Source organism: Antedon mediterranea, chromosome 1 (assembly GCF_964355755.1).
Source record: "Antedon mediterranea chromosome 1, ecAntMedi1.1, whole genome shotgun sequence".
In the NCBI taxonomy this organism is placed as follows: domain Eukaryota; kingdom Metazoa; phylum Echinodermata; class Crinoidea; order Comatulida; family Antedonidae; genus Antedon; species Antedon mediterranea.
Window position 1 is genome coordinate 19,915,579 of NC_092670.1, and position 18,000 is coordinate 19,933,578.

General features: G+C 33.7%; 1 protein-coding gene across 1 annotated transcript; it reads left to right on the plus strand.

Moving 5' to 3' along the window:
- Positions 1-338: 338 nt before the first annotated feature.
- LOC140060901 (ubiquitin carboxyl-terminal hydrolase 7-like) lies at positions 339-17,935 on the plus strand. The gene is made up of 31 exons (XM_072107273.1): positions 339-724; positions 3,246-3,431; positions 3,984-4,086; positions 4,349-4,441; positions 4,864-4,937; positions 5,059-5,123; positions 5,530-5,618; positions 6,262-6,370; positions 7,008-7,138; positions 7,444-7,498; positions 7,598-7,678; positions 7,854-7,944; positions 8,211-8,293; positions 8,692-8,801; positions 9,243-9,396; positions 9,661-9,805; positions 10,116-10,185; positions 10,318-10,449; positions 10,532-10,694; positions 10,806-10,995; positions 11,424-11,491; positions 11,599-11,699; positions 11,865-12,018; positions 12,124-12,191; positions 12,556-12,670; positions 12,907-12,984; positions 14,711-14,917; positions 15,141-15,329; positions 15,603-15,651; positions 15,921-15,968; positions 16,339-17,935. Exons 1-31 carry the CDS (start codon positions 634-636, stop codon positions 16,440-16,442), a joined length of 3,396 nt encoding a protein of 1,131 aa, XP_071963374.1. The 5' UTR covers positions 339-633; the 3' UTR covers positions 16,443-17,935.
- The last annotated feature ends 65 nt before the right edge of the window (positions 17,936-18,000 follow it).

Here is an 18,000-nt window from a genome sequence, read left to right on the forward strand (position 1 = left end):
ATTTAGATATTGTATAGATGTATTTTATTATGTTTAAATAGAAAGACATTTGCAAAAAATCAAATATACAAATAATTTATTTAAAACATGGTTTTTCGTATCATACTAAATTTAGCCTTCCAAGTACTGACACTATGATTTTTAATGTTGCAGTTTTACTCAATATTCAGGCTTTTTACTAACACATTTTAAGATTTTGAATATTCTACATATATCATGGTTCAGTAATGTCTTTAAAAAAAAATAATAGTGTAATTTATTTGTAGTATATTGAATAAATACATTGCGTGTCCATACTTTCTGCAATCCATTTTCATATATCCCACAATTCATTTGGCATAAAGTTTATCGCCATTTTTCATTGAGTGCGGTAATGCAGAAAGAGATGCAGATAGAAACGCCCGTAAAGTATATTTCAGCTATCGTTTTGTTTTGAAGCCCATTGAATTCTTTTCTTCATGAATCCCCCTGAACGCAGGGGTACCGACAGCAGAGATTGGGCGCATCGCGAGCAAGCACGTTAAGGTGCCCCCGGCGTCTCACAAAGCTCCTGCGTCTCAGGGCAGTGAGAAGGGCTCGCTCGCGAACAAGAAGGGTGGTAAGCGAACGGGACATAAGAAAGGTGCAAATGGAATGATGAATCACCTAGGTGAACAAGATAAGAAGGACGAGCAGGATCCGGTGCACAACCTCGAGGAGACAGAGGAGATGGAAACGCAAGAGGGTAAATTTATTTATTATTTTATTTTTTGTTTGTTTATCTATTTTCCTTGATGAAAAAGAAAACCAGTCCTGGATCTCTGGAGACAGTGCACGGTGGTGGTGGTGGTGGTGCAGAGGGGAATCCGTGCAGAGTTAGTTAGGCAGAGAGGCTAGCCTATACTACTACTACGACTACACAGCCTAGCCTCGTTGATGAAATTGGAACCAGGATTTTTATTTCTGTTATTTAAAAATGAATACACAACTATTATTATTAATTAAATTAACATATTGTATTTTATTAAAAGTTGTTTTTTAAGCCAGCGTTTTCTTTTGTTATTTTGTTGTATACCTACTGTAAAGTATTTAGCTTAATAATTGTGTTGTTTAAATTGTGATTTTAACCAGTTATTCTTAATGTTATTCAATTCAATTCAATTTCACAAATAATAGTTTACGATATTTGATATAATACATTTATAATAATAATAGACTTACTGTACATACAGAAATCATTCAAAATGGTAAAACAATTATATTTTCACGAGGCAAGAGCCAAGTGAAAATATAACTTTCATATTTCACCTCAATCATAAAATGATTTATACCATTTACTCATCATAAACATTCATTTGTACAGTATACTGATTTATACTGTACAAGCCTTAAAAAAATACAGTATACACATTAATTAATATATTAAATTGCAATTTCTCACTGTATACAGTATACACTGGAAATTGAAACAATATATTGAGGGATTGATCCTTTTTTTTTCAACGTACAGTAAAAATAATATATCTCGAACAGATCTATGCTACTGTAAGTAACTGTTAATTCCCGCATTATTCTAGTACCCAATCAACTGGTTGTTTTAAAAATATATAGTACCACTACAGTTCCTGTAATGTACACCCAAACAAAAGAAAGAATATCTGTACATTTCATCATTGATATTCATTCAACTTTCACTAATGATACCTAATAATTAATTAATAAATATGTTTTTCATTAACGAATGTATGATCAGGGTTATAGTGTTAATAAATCATTAAATGGTTTTAAATTGTTATTAATTTTGCGGTTACCTCCCCCTCAATGGCAATATTCTCATTGGTCGATTATTAAACCATATTTAGTGTCTTTTTAATATATGTTAATTATGTCCTCATTATTAAATATTCATGTTTAATTTTGGAATTGTGATTGGCTGATTTTTAAGTATTATGTATATTTAACTATGCGACCATTAAATTAATTAATGAGGGCCCCGTTACATGGGCAGAATGCAAAAAAATGGCTTATGTACCGTATGTTGACGATCACCAAGGGAATGGTTTGAGAATGTCATTACGGTTCAAAAGTTTGTCACTAGGCTGGCTAAGTTAACAACCCGTAAATCAATTAATCTATTATAGTATTTGAACATTAATTATTTTAATGTTCTGTTTCTTATTATATGGTATTAGCCAATGTTGAAGATATTAGCCATGTGCAGTACAGTAAGATGCAGATTCATGTGTATTACAAGATTCATTAATCTCATCCAAGTACATAAAAGTGGCCATCAAAGTCTCTCACAGATAGTTTATATGTGTGTGCTTAAAAAATGTAGTACAAACTACAAGTATATTATTATATACTGAGAGCTGAAATTGGCAAGATTATTATGTGACCTGACTACATAATGAACCTAAACACTGTATCAGACTAGTGATAGTTGATCCCAAAATAAGATATTCATAATAGAAAAATAATGAAATCAAAGAATCAAAATGAATATGATAAGTAATGGCTGTGAGTTAGCTAATAATAGACATGAAGCGACGATGTAATACCACTGAGTGCAATTTCTTAATTTAAAAATGATTATGTTATTGTATGTTTTCAAGTAATAATTTATACATAAATATACTATACTAAAATATTTGCAAAAAATCTTCTGTAGGTTAATGTTTAAAAGGGAAGGAAGGACATACTAATCAATTCAAATGAAATTAGATGATAATATATTTAATTAATAATAAAATAAATAAATAAAAATATAAATAATACATTCAATCCCTTTTATTGCCAAAACCAAAAATTTGGAAACATAATTATTTGTCATACTGTACTTTAGTAGGCACTAGAAGGTTGTCGAATTACAGTACTTACATACATTCAACTTTATACACATATATAATACATCTGTACTGTACAATATGTGACCGGGGATTCAAAAATTGCTTTCGCTAATCGCTTGTGTAATAAACTATAATTACAACATTGTGTAGCAATAAAAAAATTACAGACATAATAAATTTAGATTTAATTATATCAGATGACCGAATCCCACCATGCTTCAGAGTATACAAGTTAAAGATTATTTCAAGTAAAATGTCTGAGGCCGTCACCAACCCAGTCTTTCTACAAAGTGACAGTGAAACTAACACTAACCAAACACCACTGTTCTGAGAATTAAGCACCAACATCTGTCCTATTCTACTATACAGTAGAATAATTATAATATTAAAATATTGTTTTGTAATTTGTTTTACCAGCACCTGACGTGGAACAACAGCCGGCAGACTCGGCAGGTCAAGAGTCACCTGATACAAGGGGCAACCAATCACCTGTCAAGAGTGGCAATGACAAAGAAGACGAGAATGGCACGGTTGTCAACGGCGACATGGCAATGGAGGCGCAAGATGGGCAACCGGATCCTGATGAAGAGTGGTTAGAACAAGGTTAGTGGTTGAGATTTCATGTAGTAGGTAACTTCTCAGGTCCTGTTTAAAACATGGTCCTGAAATCAAACTAAGACAGCATTATATTTATACAACTTAGCCTATGTGTATAGTGAAGACACTTCAGGGTGGTGTATTTTTTATCCTTTTTAACTGAATAAGCTAGTGCGAGCGCAGCGCATTACACAATAAGTCGTAATTGTAATAAGCTTTTGAAAAATGCTGTACTGTAATCTTTCCTAGAAAGTAGTATGGCAGGTAGAAATTAGAAACAAGTTATAAAAAGCCAATTTATTTAAGTTTCATCAACATTTTTTATTCAAGATTAAAATAAATCATATACAGATACAATAAGTATGATAATAAAATGGGATTCAAAATAAGCACATGTGCTTTAAACATGTAACCCTAACAAAATTGAACATATTAGGTAATACAAAATAATAAAATAAAGTGTTTGTTATTGCCATTGTATTTTGTTGTTTACAAAGTGTCATCTCAAATTGTCATTCATGCACATTGAGTTTTATTATCTATGTTTGCTTTTGACAGATGGAAGTAGGTCGCAGGCCACATTTAACTTTGTGGTAGAAAATGTTAGCAAGTTAAAAGAGACAGCTCTGAGTCAACCAACCACCGTCAGGAACTTACCATGGTGAGCAACAATAACTTCTAAACCTCTGTCTATACTATCAAACTAGTTTAACAAAAGTAAATATGGTAGTGATATACCCAAATATAGTAGTGATATGACATTATCATATCCATATATGGGCACATCACGTTTGATAGTGTAGACAGAGCTTAAAAGCTTCAATCATACTTTTTGATGAAGCTAACCAAGATGGTGTCTAACATCCTCCAGCAAACATCCACTATATTTTCGTAATATAATAACTTTAAATTTAATATTTTAGGAAAATCATGGCAATGCCAAGAAGCAGTCACAATGAACGACAAATAAAAAGTCTTGGGTTTTTCTTACAATGCAATGCAGAGTGTGAATCACCGTAAGTAGTTTGTGCCTTCATTTCAGAAATAAGCCCAACAAATTAAATGAGTTTCTATGTGATTGTTTCTCTAACAATTCAGGTCTGTGCAAATGCTTGGAACTAGGCTTGATATCTCAGTATAAATAGATTTGATACAGTAGAGCGTAGCAGCTAACAGCGCTCACTGGCTAAACCCAGGGGCTCAGAGCTTAGGGAGCCCCAATGTAAACTAACCAGCGTTAAAGGGCCTTTCAATATATTGCCTAACCAGGGACCTTTACAACCTGTGTTATGCCATTGTAGATCTCTCAATAATTGGCCTAATATAAATTCCAGCCGTTAATACATGCATATTATTTTTTTATTTTCATTTTCTGTGGTTTTTTCTGTTATCTGTGTATTGTGCTGGTTGTTATATATTTTTGTTGCTTTAATTCTAGACAATGGTCGTGCAATGCTGCTGCTGATCTAACACTGAAGAATCGCAAGAAGGATAAAGAAGATCACGTGAAAAGTTAGTAGAAAAAATAAGGAAATCAGATAATAATTCAAGACCATTAAAAGATAAGATAAAAGTGAAGTATATGAACAATAATAAATATGTTTTTTTATAAGTTTTTTATTTTTCCCAACAGGAATCACTCATGTTTTCTACAATAAGGAAAATGATTGGGGATTTGGGCATTTTATTTCATGGACGGTAAGTTGATTGAACTACAAATCTGTTTATTATTTATTTATTGTTTATATTTAAGTCTGACCTGACATCCACTCAACGTCACTTTAAGGACAATCACTGCTTACTTGATGCAATAAAGGAAATAAATAAAATAAATCACATCATTCAGTCGTGGTACTTGTGTACAGTCAACTCTCCGATTACTGGACTTTCTAAAAACTGGAAACTCTTTATTGAGGTCCAAAAAGGTCCCAAATTCATTCTTAACATTAAAAGATAAACAGAAAGCCAGACATAATAGGCCAGGTCAAAAGGTCAAAATGTGATGTGCCCATATATGGAATTGTCATATTTATCAATCTTTATTTAGTTGACTGTATTTCATTATTTCTTATTTTTGTATGTCTATGGTATATTTTCATTTCAGGATTTACTAGATCCAGAAAGAGGTTTTGTTGTAGATGACACAATAGAGTTAGAAGTTAAAGTGTTTGCAGATGCCCCTCATGGCGTAAGGTAAGTTTGTTGTTTATTTTCCAACTAACAAGGAAATTCAAATTGCAAGAATACTACAATTTGATTAAAATCTATATTGCTCCTTTATCAAAGAAAATTAATTTTACAACAAGGAAATACATCAGAAAAAGAAAGTAAAATATGAGTATTGAAACATGCATAGTCATGGTTTGTAAATAAGATTATAAAAGTACAGTGTTTTTAATAATTGAATTTGTCATTGGTATTGTTTTAATATTACTCTTGTTTGTTTTTGGTTGCCACACCTCTGTTAACCTCTGTCTACACTATCAAACTAGTTTGACAAAACAGATGTGATATGTCCAAATAGGGTAGTGATATACCCAAATATGGTAGTGATATGACATCATGTCTATATATGGGCACATCACATTTTTTTGTCACATAAAGTTTGATAGTGTAGACAGAGCTTTACTTGTACCACTTTAATAAAAGTCTAGTATCCAAATAAGATTCAGATTTTGTTTGTTTCTTACGGAAATTCAGGTTAAAAAAAAAATATTTTCTTACTTTTGTGCTAATGCAATGTTAATAGCATAATTGTCCTATTCCTTATCAGCTTACTGAGTGTCATAGTGCTCTCAAGGTTCTCTTCTCTAAATTGTTATTTTTGTTGTTATAGTTGGGATTCAAAGAAGCTGACTGGCTATGTAGGACTAAAGAACCAGGGTGCTACCTGTTACATGAACTCACTACTACAAGCGTTATTCTTCACAAATAAACTCAGAAAGGTCAGTAAATATTAAAGATTTTTACCATCAGTACACCAAATTACAACGAAATACAGTGGAACTAAAGGCCAGTTCACACTAGGACGATAACGATCGACGATAAACAAATAACTGCATTTTTCCTGCATAAAATAAAAGAAATCTAAACAGTTTTCCTTCTAAAACCATAGGATAACCATCTCTACCGTTATAGAATCCTAAACATATAGTGTAGGCCGAGATTGGTCGAGTCATGCAAAGTAGAACTTCAACATCATATTGCTTTGCAGAAGTTAATCCTATGAAATAATATGAAAATAATATTTTTCAAATGTCCAAACAAATGACGTCATGATTAGTAAGAGCTAATAATGTATCATGATGATACGATTTTATTGTTATTGGTTATTGCATCATTTGATTGGATTTAAAAAAATATTAGTTTATCAAAGACAGCATGAATGGTTATCCTAAAATTGTTTAGATTTCTTTTTTTTATGTAGTAAAATACACAGGTATTTATCGTCGATCGTTATCATCCTAGTGTAAATGGGCCTTAAGGCCTTCATTTATAGAAATAAGAGAGAATACTTAATACCCTTCTCAATTTTTCAAGGAGCTTTGTAGATAAATGTTTATATTTTTTAAACACTTGTAGGCTGTATACCTGATGCCAACGGAGAGTGACGATTCCTCAAAGAGTGTGCCATTAGCAATGCAAAGAGTCTTCTACGAATTACAATACAGTGACAAGGCAGTTGCGACAAAGAAACTTACAAAATCATTTGGGTAAGTAAAGCATGTGTATACAGTTCAATGCTAGACAATTTGAGTCCAAGTGAATAGGTATTGGCTGACTTTCATTAGCATGTTGTTATTCTTATTTATTTATACTGGGCAACCTCTTTAGTCAAAGACTAGATTCCCAGTGGCTGTGATGTACTAGTAACCCCCGTTAATTTCAATGACACAACAATATAAGATTCATTTGGTATTGCTATTCTGGTCCTTTGATCCCATTCAGTTCAGTCTATTTGCCTCATTGTTGACAGGCTAAAATATTAATATAATGTGATGACATGCTTTTCATTTAGGTGGGAGACGTTAGATTCCTTTATGCAGCATGATGTACAAGAACTTTGCAGAGTGGTAAGTATTTGGAATATAAACAATAGGTATGAATTACTGCAGTTACTGTAGAACAACATGACCTATATATAATATGCATTGCATGCTTTATTTTTACAGCTTTTAGACAATATGGAATCTAAAATGAAGGGGACATGTGTTGAAGGTGTCATGCCGAAACTATTTGAAGGTAGAATGTCTGTAAGTATTACCCTTCTGATCATATTAAATCCCTCTTCTTGTATTAGCCTTGTTCTACTTTAGTTAACTATGCCACTACCAAAGCCTCTTAACACTTTTAAAGCATAGTTTTCGTCCAGTAGTTTTTGTTTTGTTGTCAATTGTACTAAACAAATTGGTTGTTCTTTCTTCACAGTCTTATATTATGTGTAAACACGTTGACTATGTCTCATCCAGGGAAGAATCATTTTATGATATACAAATGAATATTAAAGGCAAAAAAAATGGTAAGAACTTAACTTATTAACTTGTCTTAGGCAATCCCACCACAGGATTTTCATCATTGTCTATTATTATATTTTATAATTTCAATTTGTAATTATTGTTTTTTTAAATAACAAATAAATAAATGTAAATGTGAATTGAATAGCTATGTTAAGATGTCATGGACGTAGTTGTGTTAGGTGGAAGTGAGTGGAGTCACCCAGGTTGTCAACATTACTCGTTATATATTTCTATATATACTTTCTATGTATACTTTATATCTTTTTAGTTTATGAATCTTTTGAAGATTACATTGCCAAAGAGAACATGGAAGGAGAAAATAAATATGATGCAGGGGAGTATGGTTTACAGGTAGGCTAAACCTAAGTTCTTATAGCTTACCCACTAAAGTAGTACAGTAGAACATTTGTTTTTTTGATGTGATGTGAGGCTTAGATTAGTCTAGGCGTAGCCTAGCTAGTGACCGCTGCATGCTATAAGTAATGTCAACCTGGATTTTACGATACCCATGTTTTACGTACGTCTTTCAGTCTCGTACTGTACGTAATACGTAAAATGAAGGTTATACTGTACGTAAAATAAAGGTTTACTGTATGTGTGGAATGAACATCACTGTAGGCCACAAAGTTGGTGTCTGGTAACTATTTCTAAACCTGCAGTTAATAACAGGCACTATTTTCCAATAGTACTTTGCCATACCTATTTCTTAGTGTACACAATTAGAAACTATAGCATGTTTGTTTTTGTAGGAGGCTGTAAAAGGAGTTTTATTCTGTTCGTTGCCGCCAGTACTTCACTTACAACTCATGCGGTTCCAGTATGACCCTCACACCGATTCCAATGTCAAGATTAACGACAGGTAGGCCAAAAGGCAAAGAGGAATACAATAGAACCTCTCCTTTTGAACACCCATATTAAGGGGACACTTTACTTTGGAATGATCAAGGGACAATATATGTTTTAACACCATGTCCAACCCCAATTCATTTAAAACCTCAGATCATATACCTTTTAACTGGACATATTTCAGTTTAAAGAAATGAGATGCAATATATGTTTTAACACTACAGTCAATCAATATTCAGGGGACACCCCAATTAAACATTTTGTTGATGGGTATTCTACTGTAGTTAGAACATAGTGGTATATATGTTTTTGAATTTGTATATCATCTGACAATTTTCGTTGACAAAATCAGCATTAAGATTTATAGTGATTGTTAACAGAAATAAAATGCAACAAGATTGACAGCCAGTAAATAAGTAACTATTATAAGATATGATGATGTGGTCTGTTTCAGGTATGAGTTCCCTTTCAAGTTAAATCTGACGGATTTCTTGGCTGATCCAGAACCGACGCCATCAACGTATACATTACACGCTGTGTTAGTTCATAGTGGTGACAATCATGGTGGCCATTATGTTGTATTCATCAACCCAAAAGGAGATGGAAAGGTGAGAATATTATACACACTGTGTTTTGGTAGTATTATTACTCTTACTGACCATTAAGCTCTGTCTATAAAGTGTGTGTGCTCAAATATGGAGTAATGTGCCCAAATATGGAGTGATATGCCCAAATATGGAGTGATATGCCCAAATATAGAGTGATATGCCCAAATATAGAGTGATATGCCCAAATATAGAGGGATATGCCCAAATACGGTAGTGATATGCCCAAATAATGTATTCTAATCTTCATTCATTTCATGTTTTTAGTGGTGTAAGTTTGATGATGATGTTGTATCAAGATGCACAAAGCAAGAGGCCATCGATAACAACTTTGGTGGAAACGATGATGATCTTTCCGTACGGCATTGTACAAACGCGTACATGTTGGTGTATATAAGAGATAGTTGTATAGGTATGTATATTATGTACTACAAGCCTGCTTATACACAACACTGCAACATTGTGGAATGTAATATACATTTATACTAAATCCAGGATTTTCGTTGGAAGTCCAGATAGAAAATTACTGAAAAATGAATGTATTAAGAATAGAACATTTAGGATTCTGTACAAAACGTATTTGTGTGAAAAGCAGTATCCGAAATGTGACATAGGACAACATTTTCTTTGACCACTGGACCGAATCCGGTCTCAGTGTGAACATAGGTTTATACATGCATGCTTAGTATTGTGATTTTGACTTTGTTTTCCCCTCTATTTAGATGACATTCTTGAACTAGTAACAGATGAAGATATACCCGATACATTGCAAAAGCGAATAACGGAAGAGAGGTACTGAACACTTAAATTATATTAGTATTGCCAGCTACAGTGTGAATTGAAATGAAGTAGTACTAATAATTACCACCAAATATATAGAAATCAATCAGTTTGGTAATATATATTTTTTTTTTATGTGTAAAGGAAATTAGAAATACAAAGGAGGAAAGACAAATCAGAAGCTCATTTATATATGATGTTAAAAGCTTACACAGAGGACCAATTCTATGGTCACCAAGGCAACGACCTCTTTGACATGGACAAGATTAAGTCACGGTAATCATTGAAATTGTATTGTCAGTGAATAAAATAGTTTTCAATTTAAACCACTCTCTTAACATGTAACTTTTGTTTTTAGGGATTTTCGAATTCTCAAAAGCTTAAATCTTTCTGGTGTGATGGAACTGCTATCTGATTCGTACGGTTATCCGATTGATAACATGCGCATATGGCCACTAACCTTGAGAACAAACCAGACAAATCGGCCGACGACCTTAGAGGTCGAAGACGCCGAGAAAACAGTAAGTTATATTGTATTTTTTCTCTAATTAATATTCGTACCAATATCTATTTGTCCATAATGGGCTATAGAAGAGTGTTTTGAATTTAACATTTTAAATTTTGATTGTTAGGTGTATGATATTGCAGAGAATGATCCTACGTGGATCGTATTCCTAGAAACAGCAGATCCTGAATGTCAAAAGGCGTTGCCTCAGTTCGACAAAGATAGCGATGTTCTCCTATTCTTAAAGAAGTACGACCCAAAGACAAAAACCATTTCCTACTGTGGACATATTGCCGTGTCTATCACACAGAAGATATGTAAGTTGGATGAAGCTACTTAATCCAGTGGAGATGTAGCTTAGTGGTTTAACATGATTGACTTTCAATCTAGGATTTAATCCTGAGCTAGTGTATAACTCACAACTCTTTCTACTCTTCTCCCTAAGCCTCAAATGAGACTAAAGCTCTGTCTACACTTTCAAACTTTATGTGACAAAAAAATGTAATGTGCCCATATATAGACATGATGATGGCATATCACTACCATATATGGGCACTCACACTTTTTCTTTCAAACTAGTTTGGTAGCGTAGTATAAGTATGATTAGTTACAGTTTATCCATCCTGTAATTTAATCACTATTGGATGCGTATGAAAAAAAGAGAGGACAAAACATGGCATAGCTAGAAGATGAATTTCACCAATTCTTTTAACATCGTATTAACGTCCCAACCTTTAATTTACAGATGAACTAATTCCATTGTTGTGTGAAAGAGGGGGCTTTCCAGAGGGCACTCCACTCATTATATATGAGGTAAGTATGCAAAAATAAATCTTGAATCGCTTCATATGGCTTTTGCTAGTAAAAGTAGTGGCTCTAAAACAGCAGCAAAAACAAGCTAATGCTTTGTATTTCTTTAGGAAGTGAAACCAAACTTAACAGAGAAGATCCAAGATGTCCGGCTACAGCTAGACAAAGCATTGGATGAGTTAATGGATGGGGATATACTGGTGTTTCAAAGGTAAACCTATGATTTTTAATACAGTACAACCTCTTTGGGACACTCCTATTAGTGGAACCCTTAATGTAGCTACCAAGAAAATAGGTGAAAGAGGGGAAGGGGGTTTGTGTATTCATTGTTTTCCTACATATATATTTCAATTGATGTTTACATTTGTTGCCATAGGGACGACCCTGAAAATGATCAGTATGAGCTGGCGACAGCAAAGGATTACTTCCGTGACCTGTACTACAGGATAGAAGTTTTGTTATGCGACAAAACCAATTTAAATGACCCTGGATTCACGCTTACGTTGTCCGTCAAAATGAACTACTTCCAGGTATATATTTACATTTGTATTTAAAGCATTTAATTTGGCGATAACCAAACATAAAACATGAAATTACCATAAATGCAATATTAATTAATTCTTTTTATGTAACAGATAGCCAAGGCAATTGCGGCCAAGCTAGATACAGATCCTATGTTGTTGCAGCTGTTTAGAGCACAACCGTAAGTCTTTTAAACTTGCTTATTGCAATATGCTGGCCACATACAAAAGACATTTTTATGCAAAAAGCGTTCATGTCTGTGGGTATATTCATTTTGGTCCTTGTGTGATAATCCCACCACACACTTCATGTTCAAAGGCATGGGCTTGCATTTATTTGATGCTTTTGTAAAATCATCTTGTGCTCATTCACCTTGCGCTCAGTCATATTGCGCTCATTCACCTTGCGCTCATTCACCTTGCGCTCATTCTCTTTGTGCTCATTCGCCTTACGCTCATTCACCTTGCGCTCATTCACCTTGTGCTCATTCTCCTTGCGCTCATTCTCCTTGCGCTCATTTAATTGTTTGTTGTTTGTTGTTACAGGCATCGAGATGGTCCAAGCCATCCGATTCGTTGTGCTTATGAGGGAACACTACGTGACCTTATATTTCCATTAAAACCAAGAACCCCAAACGTTAAGAAGCTCTATTATCAAAGGGTAAGTTAGTTAATTCACTTACAGTACCACCCTAATTCTTGTCGATGACTACAATTGCTCAAATTTGATTGGTATTGTACATTGACCGAGTCAGCTAATTTGCATATGACTGGTAATTTGCATAAGACTCTGTAAAGCCTTCACATTTGTCTGTTGCATTTGATTTTTTACCTTTTGACTTCATTCTGAATAATTTATAGTTGTCAGATAATTCACATTATACTCTTTTATTTTAGCTCACAATCAAAATCAACGAACTTGAAAATAAGAAACAATTTCGATGTGTATGGGTCAGTAATAAACTAAAAGAAGAGGTGAGATTATTTTTTTTCTATCTAAATATAAATTATGCTTTCCGTAAATCTTCTAGTAAGCCCCTTTCTCACAGAGCTGTGTGCCAGGAATATTACGGGAATATACCATTACCATGCCGGTATGGTTTTCTGTGAGAACGGGTCATCTTGGCATCATACCGGCATCGACATGACCTGCTTTATACCTAGTAATATTACTAGGGATATTCCCCGCAATGCCAGACGGGCATTCTGTGAGAACGTAACGCCGTTATATTCCGGGGTTATATTTAATTCCCCGTCGAGGCTTTGATACCTTGCTCGGTCAAGTGTATCACTTAGGTGCCGATTCAATTCAATTAACAATAATAATGTCGAACTGGAGGGATAATGAGATAAGATAGCTGCTTAAAATAAGGGGACAAGAAGAAATTTGTAGCATAATCATAGACTATAGGCCATTCATAGCTCTTTGTTTGTTGGTGCCTGACCCTTCGTCGCCTTGTAAATTGTACAGCCTTTTAAGGTGTTTTACAGATTGCCGATGACGGCTAATTAATTGCTGTACCTGTATAATATATGCACAATATACTGTACATAGCATGTATTGCATAAATATGCTATAAAGGAAAATAATAATCTGTAACTTATAATTCGCTGCCATATATCGCTAGACGAAAATAGTAACAATAAAGGACGCCCTCAATAATTATTTTGTCAGAGAGACTTTTTGTTGGCCGAATATGTCCGACTCCTTTCTCACAGAAAGTCGGTATATACCGGTTATATTTCCGGCACGATAGTCTGATGAGAATGGGTATATGCCGGTAACGATACCGGCACGACGCCAGCATAATACCGGTATATTGCAGGCACATCTGTGAGAAAGGGGCTATAGTAACACACACTCTCATAGTAACCCCCTTCTAATATTAACCCACCTTATATAAGTCAATCTATCATAATAACTCGCTACTCTAATAGTAACCCATAGGGGTTGCTATTAGAGTCACAACAGCTATTGATCGTTTATGATGCAGCCATATTTTGAAAATAAGGAGATAATGCATCTTTATCTTGGGAGTGTGGGAGGACTGAGGGTTTTTGAGTTTATAAAATAAATTCAACCAAATTTGTTTATTTATACTGTTTTATTATTTTGCTATGAGTTGCTGACGGGAAAAGTTGGGGTGGGTTACTATTTTCAGATGCCTAATTTAAGATTAGTAATAGTAACCCACTACTCTAATAGTAACCCCCTTCTAATAGTAACCCACCCTAAAAAACAATCAAAGAATAATAACCCAGGGTTACAATTAGAAGATTTACAGTAATTCTGAGATAGGCGAGCACAATAGAAACTTCTGTACGGATCTCCTCTCCAAGGATACCTACCATATCTATCTATCTCAGATGGTTTGGAAACGTAGGTTTGGTAACATTAGTGTTCACCATTATGATATTTTTTCATATTTCTCTCTTAGGAATTAGATGTTATGAAAGGTTTTAAAACAAAATTTCTGATTTTTAACTGTTCGCGGTAGAAGTAATTTCCGGGTTGGTGTAATCAATTTGGTAACTTCCTGGTATTTACTGCCCTCTCTAGCCGGCAATGTTGGTCGTTGGTGAAACTTGAATTTGGTGCAATTCCGATAGCCAAAGGGTAGCCGAGTTGTTGCACAAAAACAAATTTTGTAAAAATAATAACATGAGATAAAAGAATAAAATGTACTGTTTTATATTTTAGGAAATGGTCCTTTATCCAAATAAGGATGATACAGTAGCAGGTCTACTGATGGAGGCCAAGTTACTAAAGAATCGAACGTTAGGCAACAACGGCTCAGGAAAATTAAGGCTCCTAGAAGTTATAAGTAACAAAATTCACCAAGTGCAACAAGAGGATGTCTTACTAGAGTGTCTTAACCCAGTTGGTACTAAAACATACCGAATTGAGGTTTGTATATTTATTATAAAGTAGGCTCTGTTATAGTCCCATTGGGACAAATGTTTGTTTTCATTTTCTTTCCATGTATCATGCATTATAGGCCGTCGTGAGACAAGCTTTTGCTTCTAACGAGGGTCCCAGTTATTATTATTCTGAATAATTGTAGAATGAATGAAAGAGTAGGAATAATATTACTGCTGTTGTAAGGTTTTTTTCTTGTGTTTCATTTTAGGAAATTCCTGAAGATCAGCTGGATTTAAATGAGACGGAATTACTACTATGTGTTGCACACTTTCAAAAAGAACTCTTCTCAATGTTTGGTGTTCCGTTTCTAATTAGGGTCCAAGAAGGCGAGCCATTTACAGAGGTTCGCGAACGAATAAAAAACCAGTTAGAAATCTCAGAAAAAGAACTCGAAAAGGTAAGTTGGTTGGCTGCCTTCCAATGCATGTGTCATAGTAAAAACATTATTATCATTATATCAACATCAAAACATGTGTCTGTGTAGCAGTAAATGTAGAAATAAATGGTTAATTCAATATCCATTGTTTGTTGATATAAAGTTTGCGGTACACCATGTATATTAGTTCTGAAAAGAACTGTTCTTTTCAGAACTAATACACGTGGTGTACCGCAAACTTTATACCAATATTTGATTTCGCCATGAAAACCTTCAAAATTGTTGTTTTTACAGATTAAATTTGCTATTGTACTATTGGGGAAGACAAGTTACATTACAGAGGGTAAGTTTAGTTATTTTTCCCCAATTAATAGCACTGATCAAGTTCATATCCAGGATTGTTCAGGAGCATTAGTTTTCCCCCCAAAAAGGAAGAATAAGCAAGCACTATGGTCTTTGGAGGCCAACTAGACAGGAGATGTTGACCCTTTGTTGTATGCGTAGCTTAGTGGCTAGAAAAAACAGCTATGGCGATGATCAGATTCATTCGCCTCTTGCCTGCTAGCACTCGCTAGTTACAACACAGCTAACGAATGTATTTCTTGGTTTCAGATGAATATAGAGTATCAATTAAGGACTTTCTACCAACATCAGGTGGAGGTAAGTCATTTTATAATCCAAACCTATAGATACGACAGTTTTTATAACCTTACAAGTTGGTATTAAGGAAAACAACAACACTACCATAATTAATTAGGTGAAATTTGAGGATCAGAAAGCCATAAAGTATAGAATTTTAGGTATATCCCCATTTTGAACATATTTGTATTCTTGGCTTATTCCACTACCTGTTATATGATGGACTTAAGGACTGAGTGGTCTATCTGTCCAACTTCCCAGGTATAGTGTGGCTCAAACTTATTCATGGATGTCGGTTGATTGACTACATAATCTGATTGGCATTTACCAATTGTACACAAATCATAATATATTGACATTCAAATTGTTTGGTTTTTTTTTTGGAAAACAGCTGGAGCTATGCAACAAAAGGCTTGGCTAGGCCTGGATCACGTGAACAAGAACAAGCGATCTCGGTACAACTACTTCGAAAAGGCAATCAAAATTCTCAATTAGGAAAGAGACTAAAACAGTTCCTATGAGGTAGAAACAACATAATCTACCCTGCCTTAAGGTAACCAATTAATCTCCAGTAGAATAATCTTGAGGTGCACTCGATCGAGAGGTTAAACTCGTCAAATGTTATGATGTAGTCTGATCAGTTTCATCTCCCATTAACTCAAAACAGCCTAAAATTGAGCCGCCTTACATTACAATTACTGGTATGGTAAAAGTAAAATTCATCTTAGTATCTGAAATTTTTAAATATTAATCTTTCTGCCTCACTTCAAAAACCTATGACTGTATGTCTGTATGTAGAAGATGGTAAGCTATACAATAACACTTAGTTTTAATATAAGCAGATTTAGAATCTGAACTCTGAAATATAAAGTAAAACATTGGCAGTTTTGTATACATATGGTTGCTGTACATCGTTTAACTTATAATATTTTTTTTTTTAATTCTCTGCTATTGTAAAATTAATATAGATTCTCTTAATAGAGATATGTTCTATAAGGTGTAGTCATTTCATATGTTGTTAATGTAATATAAATGTATACTTGTTTAAAAAACTAAGTTTTCGAGCAATTTTTTTCCATTTCAAAATAAGAAAATCTGAACGCAAGAAAGTTTCAAACTAAATGTTACAGAAACTGTTCGTAGAAAATCTACAAAATATTAGACTAAATTATAGATATGTACAGATTTTTAAAACTTGTGTTCCATATATATTTTAGTCTATTTGATTGTTATTTTCTCTTTCTACAATGAAATTGTTTTTCCCTGACCCACACAAATTATATTTTATATAATTAGTTTTTATTCAAATTGTTTAGGGGTCAATGGTTAAAGGTGTATGTAGTTATTCAACCGCTGTGTCAGGCACAACATTTCTCTCTCATGCCTTCTATTTCATCCGTTAAGGGTTTTATTTTTTTTTATAATAATAATGTTGGGATAGTTACAAACTGATCGCGCCAACATACATTTTACCAGAATTGTTTATAAATTTGATAGAATGATGTTTGTATATTGTAAAAAGAAACTGTAACTGGCAAAACAATAATCTTATGGTTTTTACCGTAATTGATCGAACAAGTGCCGTGGTGGTGTATATAGATGGTTGAGCGCGGCGCTTATTTATTTGAGTCATGTTCCCCTTAAGATTGTTAAAAGCCGCTGTTATCATCAACATTGGTACAAAGAGACACAAAGAAGAGTACAAAAGGCGTACTGGTAAAATGTTACGTCTCTTCATGGCAAGTCTGATGAATAAAAGCAAAGCTTTTTGAAAAGGTTTGGTATGGGCGCTTATTCGATCATTTACAGTATTATTGATAATAAATATAATATAAATACACTGCTTGGTATTGACATTTTTTAAGTTTAGTGGTGAGTTTGTTGCATAATGAATGCGTTCATTTTCAATGACTTGGGAAAAAGTTGTTGATAAAAAAAAACATTGTGAATTGTACAATAGATAATAAATAAAAGGCAACTAAATTGTATTCATATTTTGGTATAATCTTGTAATGTAATTTCAAAACACTACTAGTTTACTACGATGTTAAGG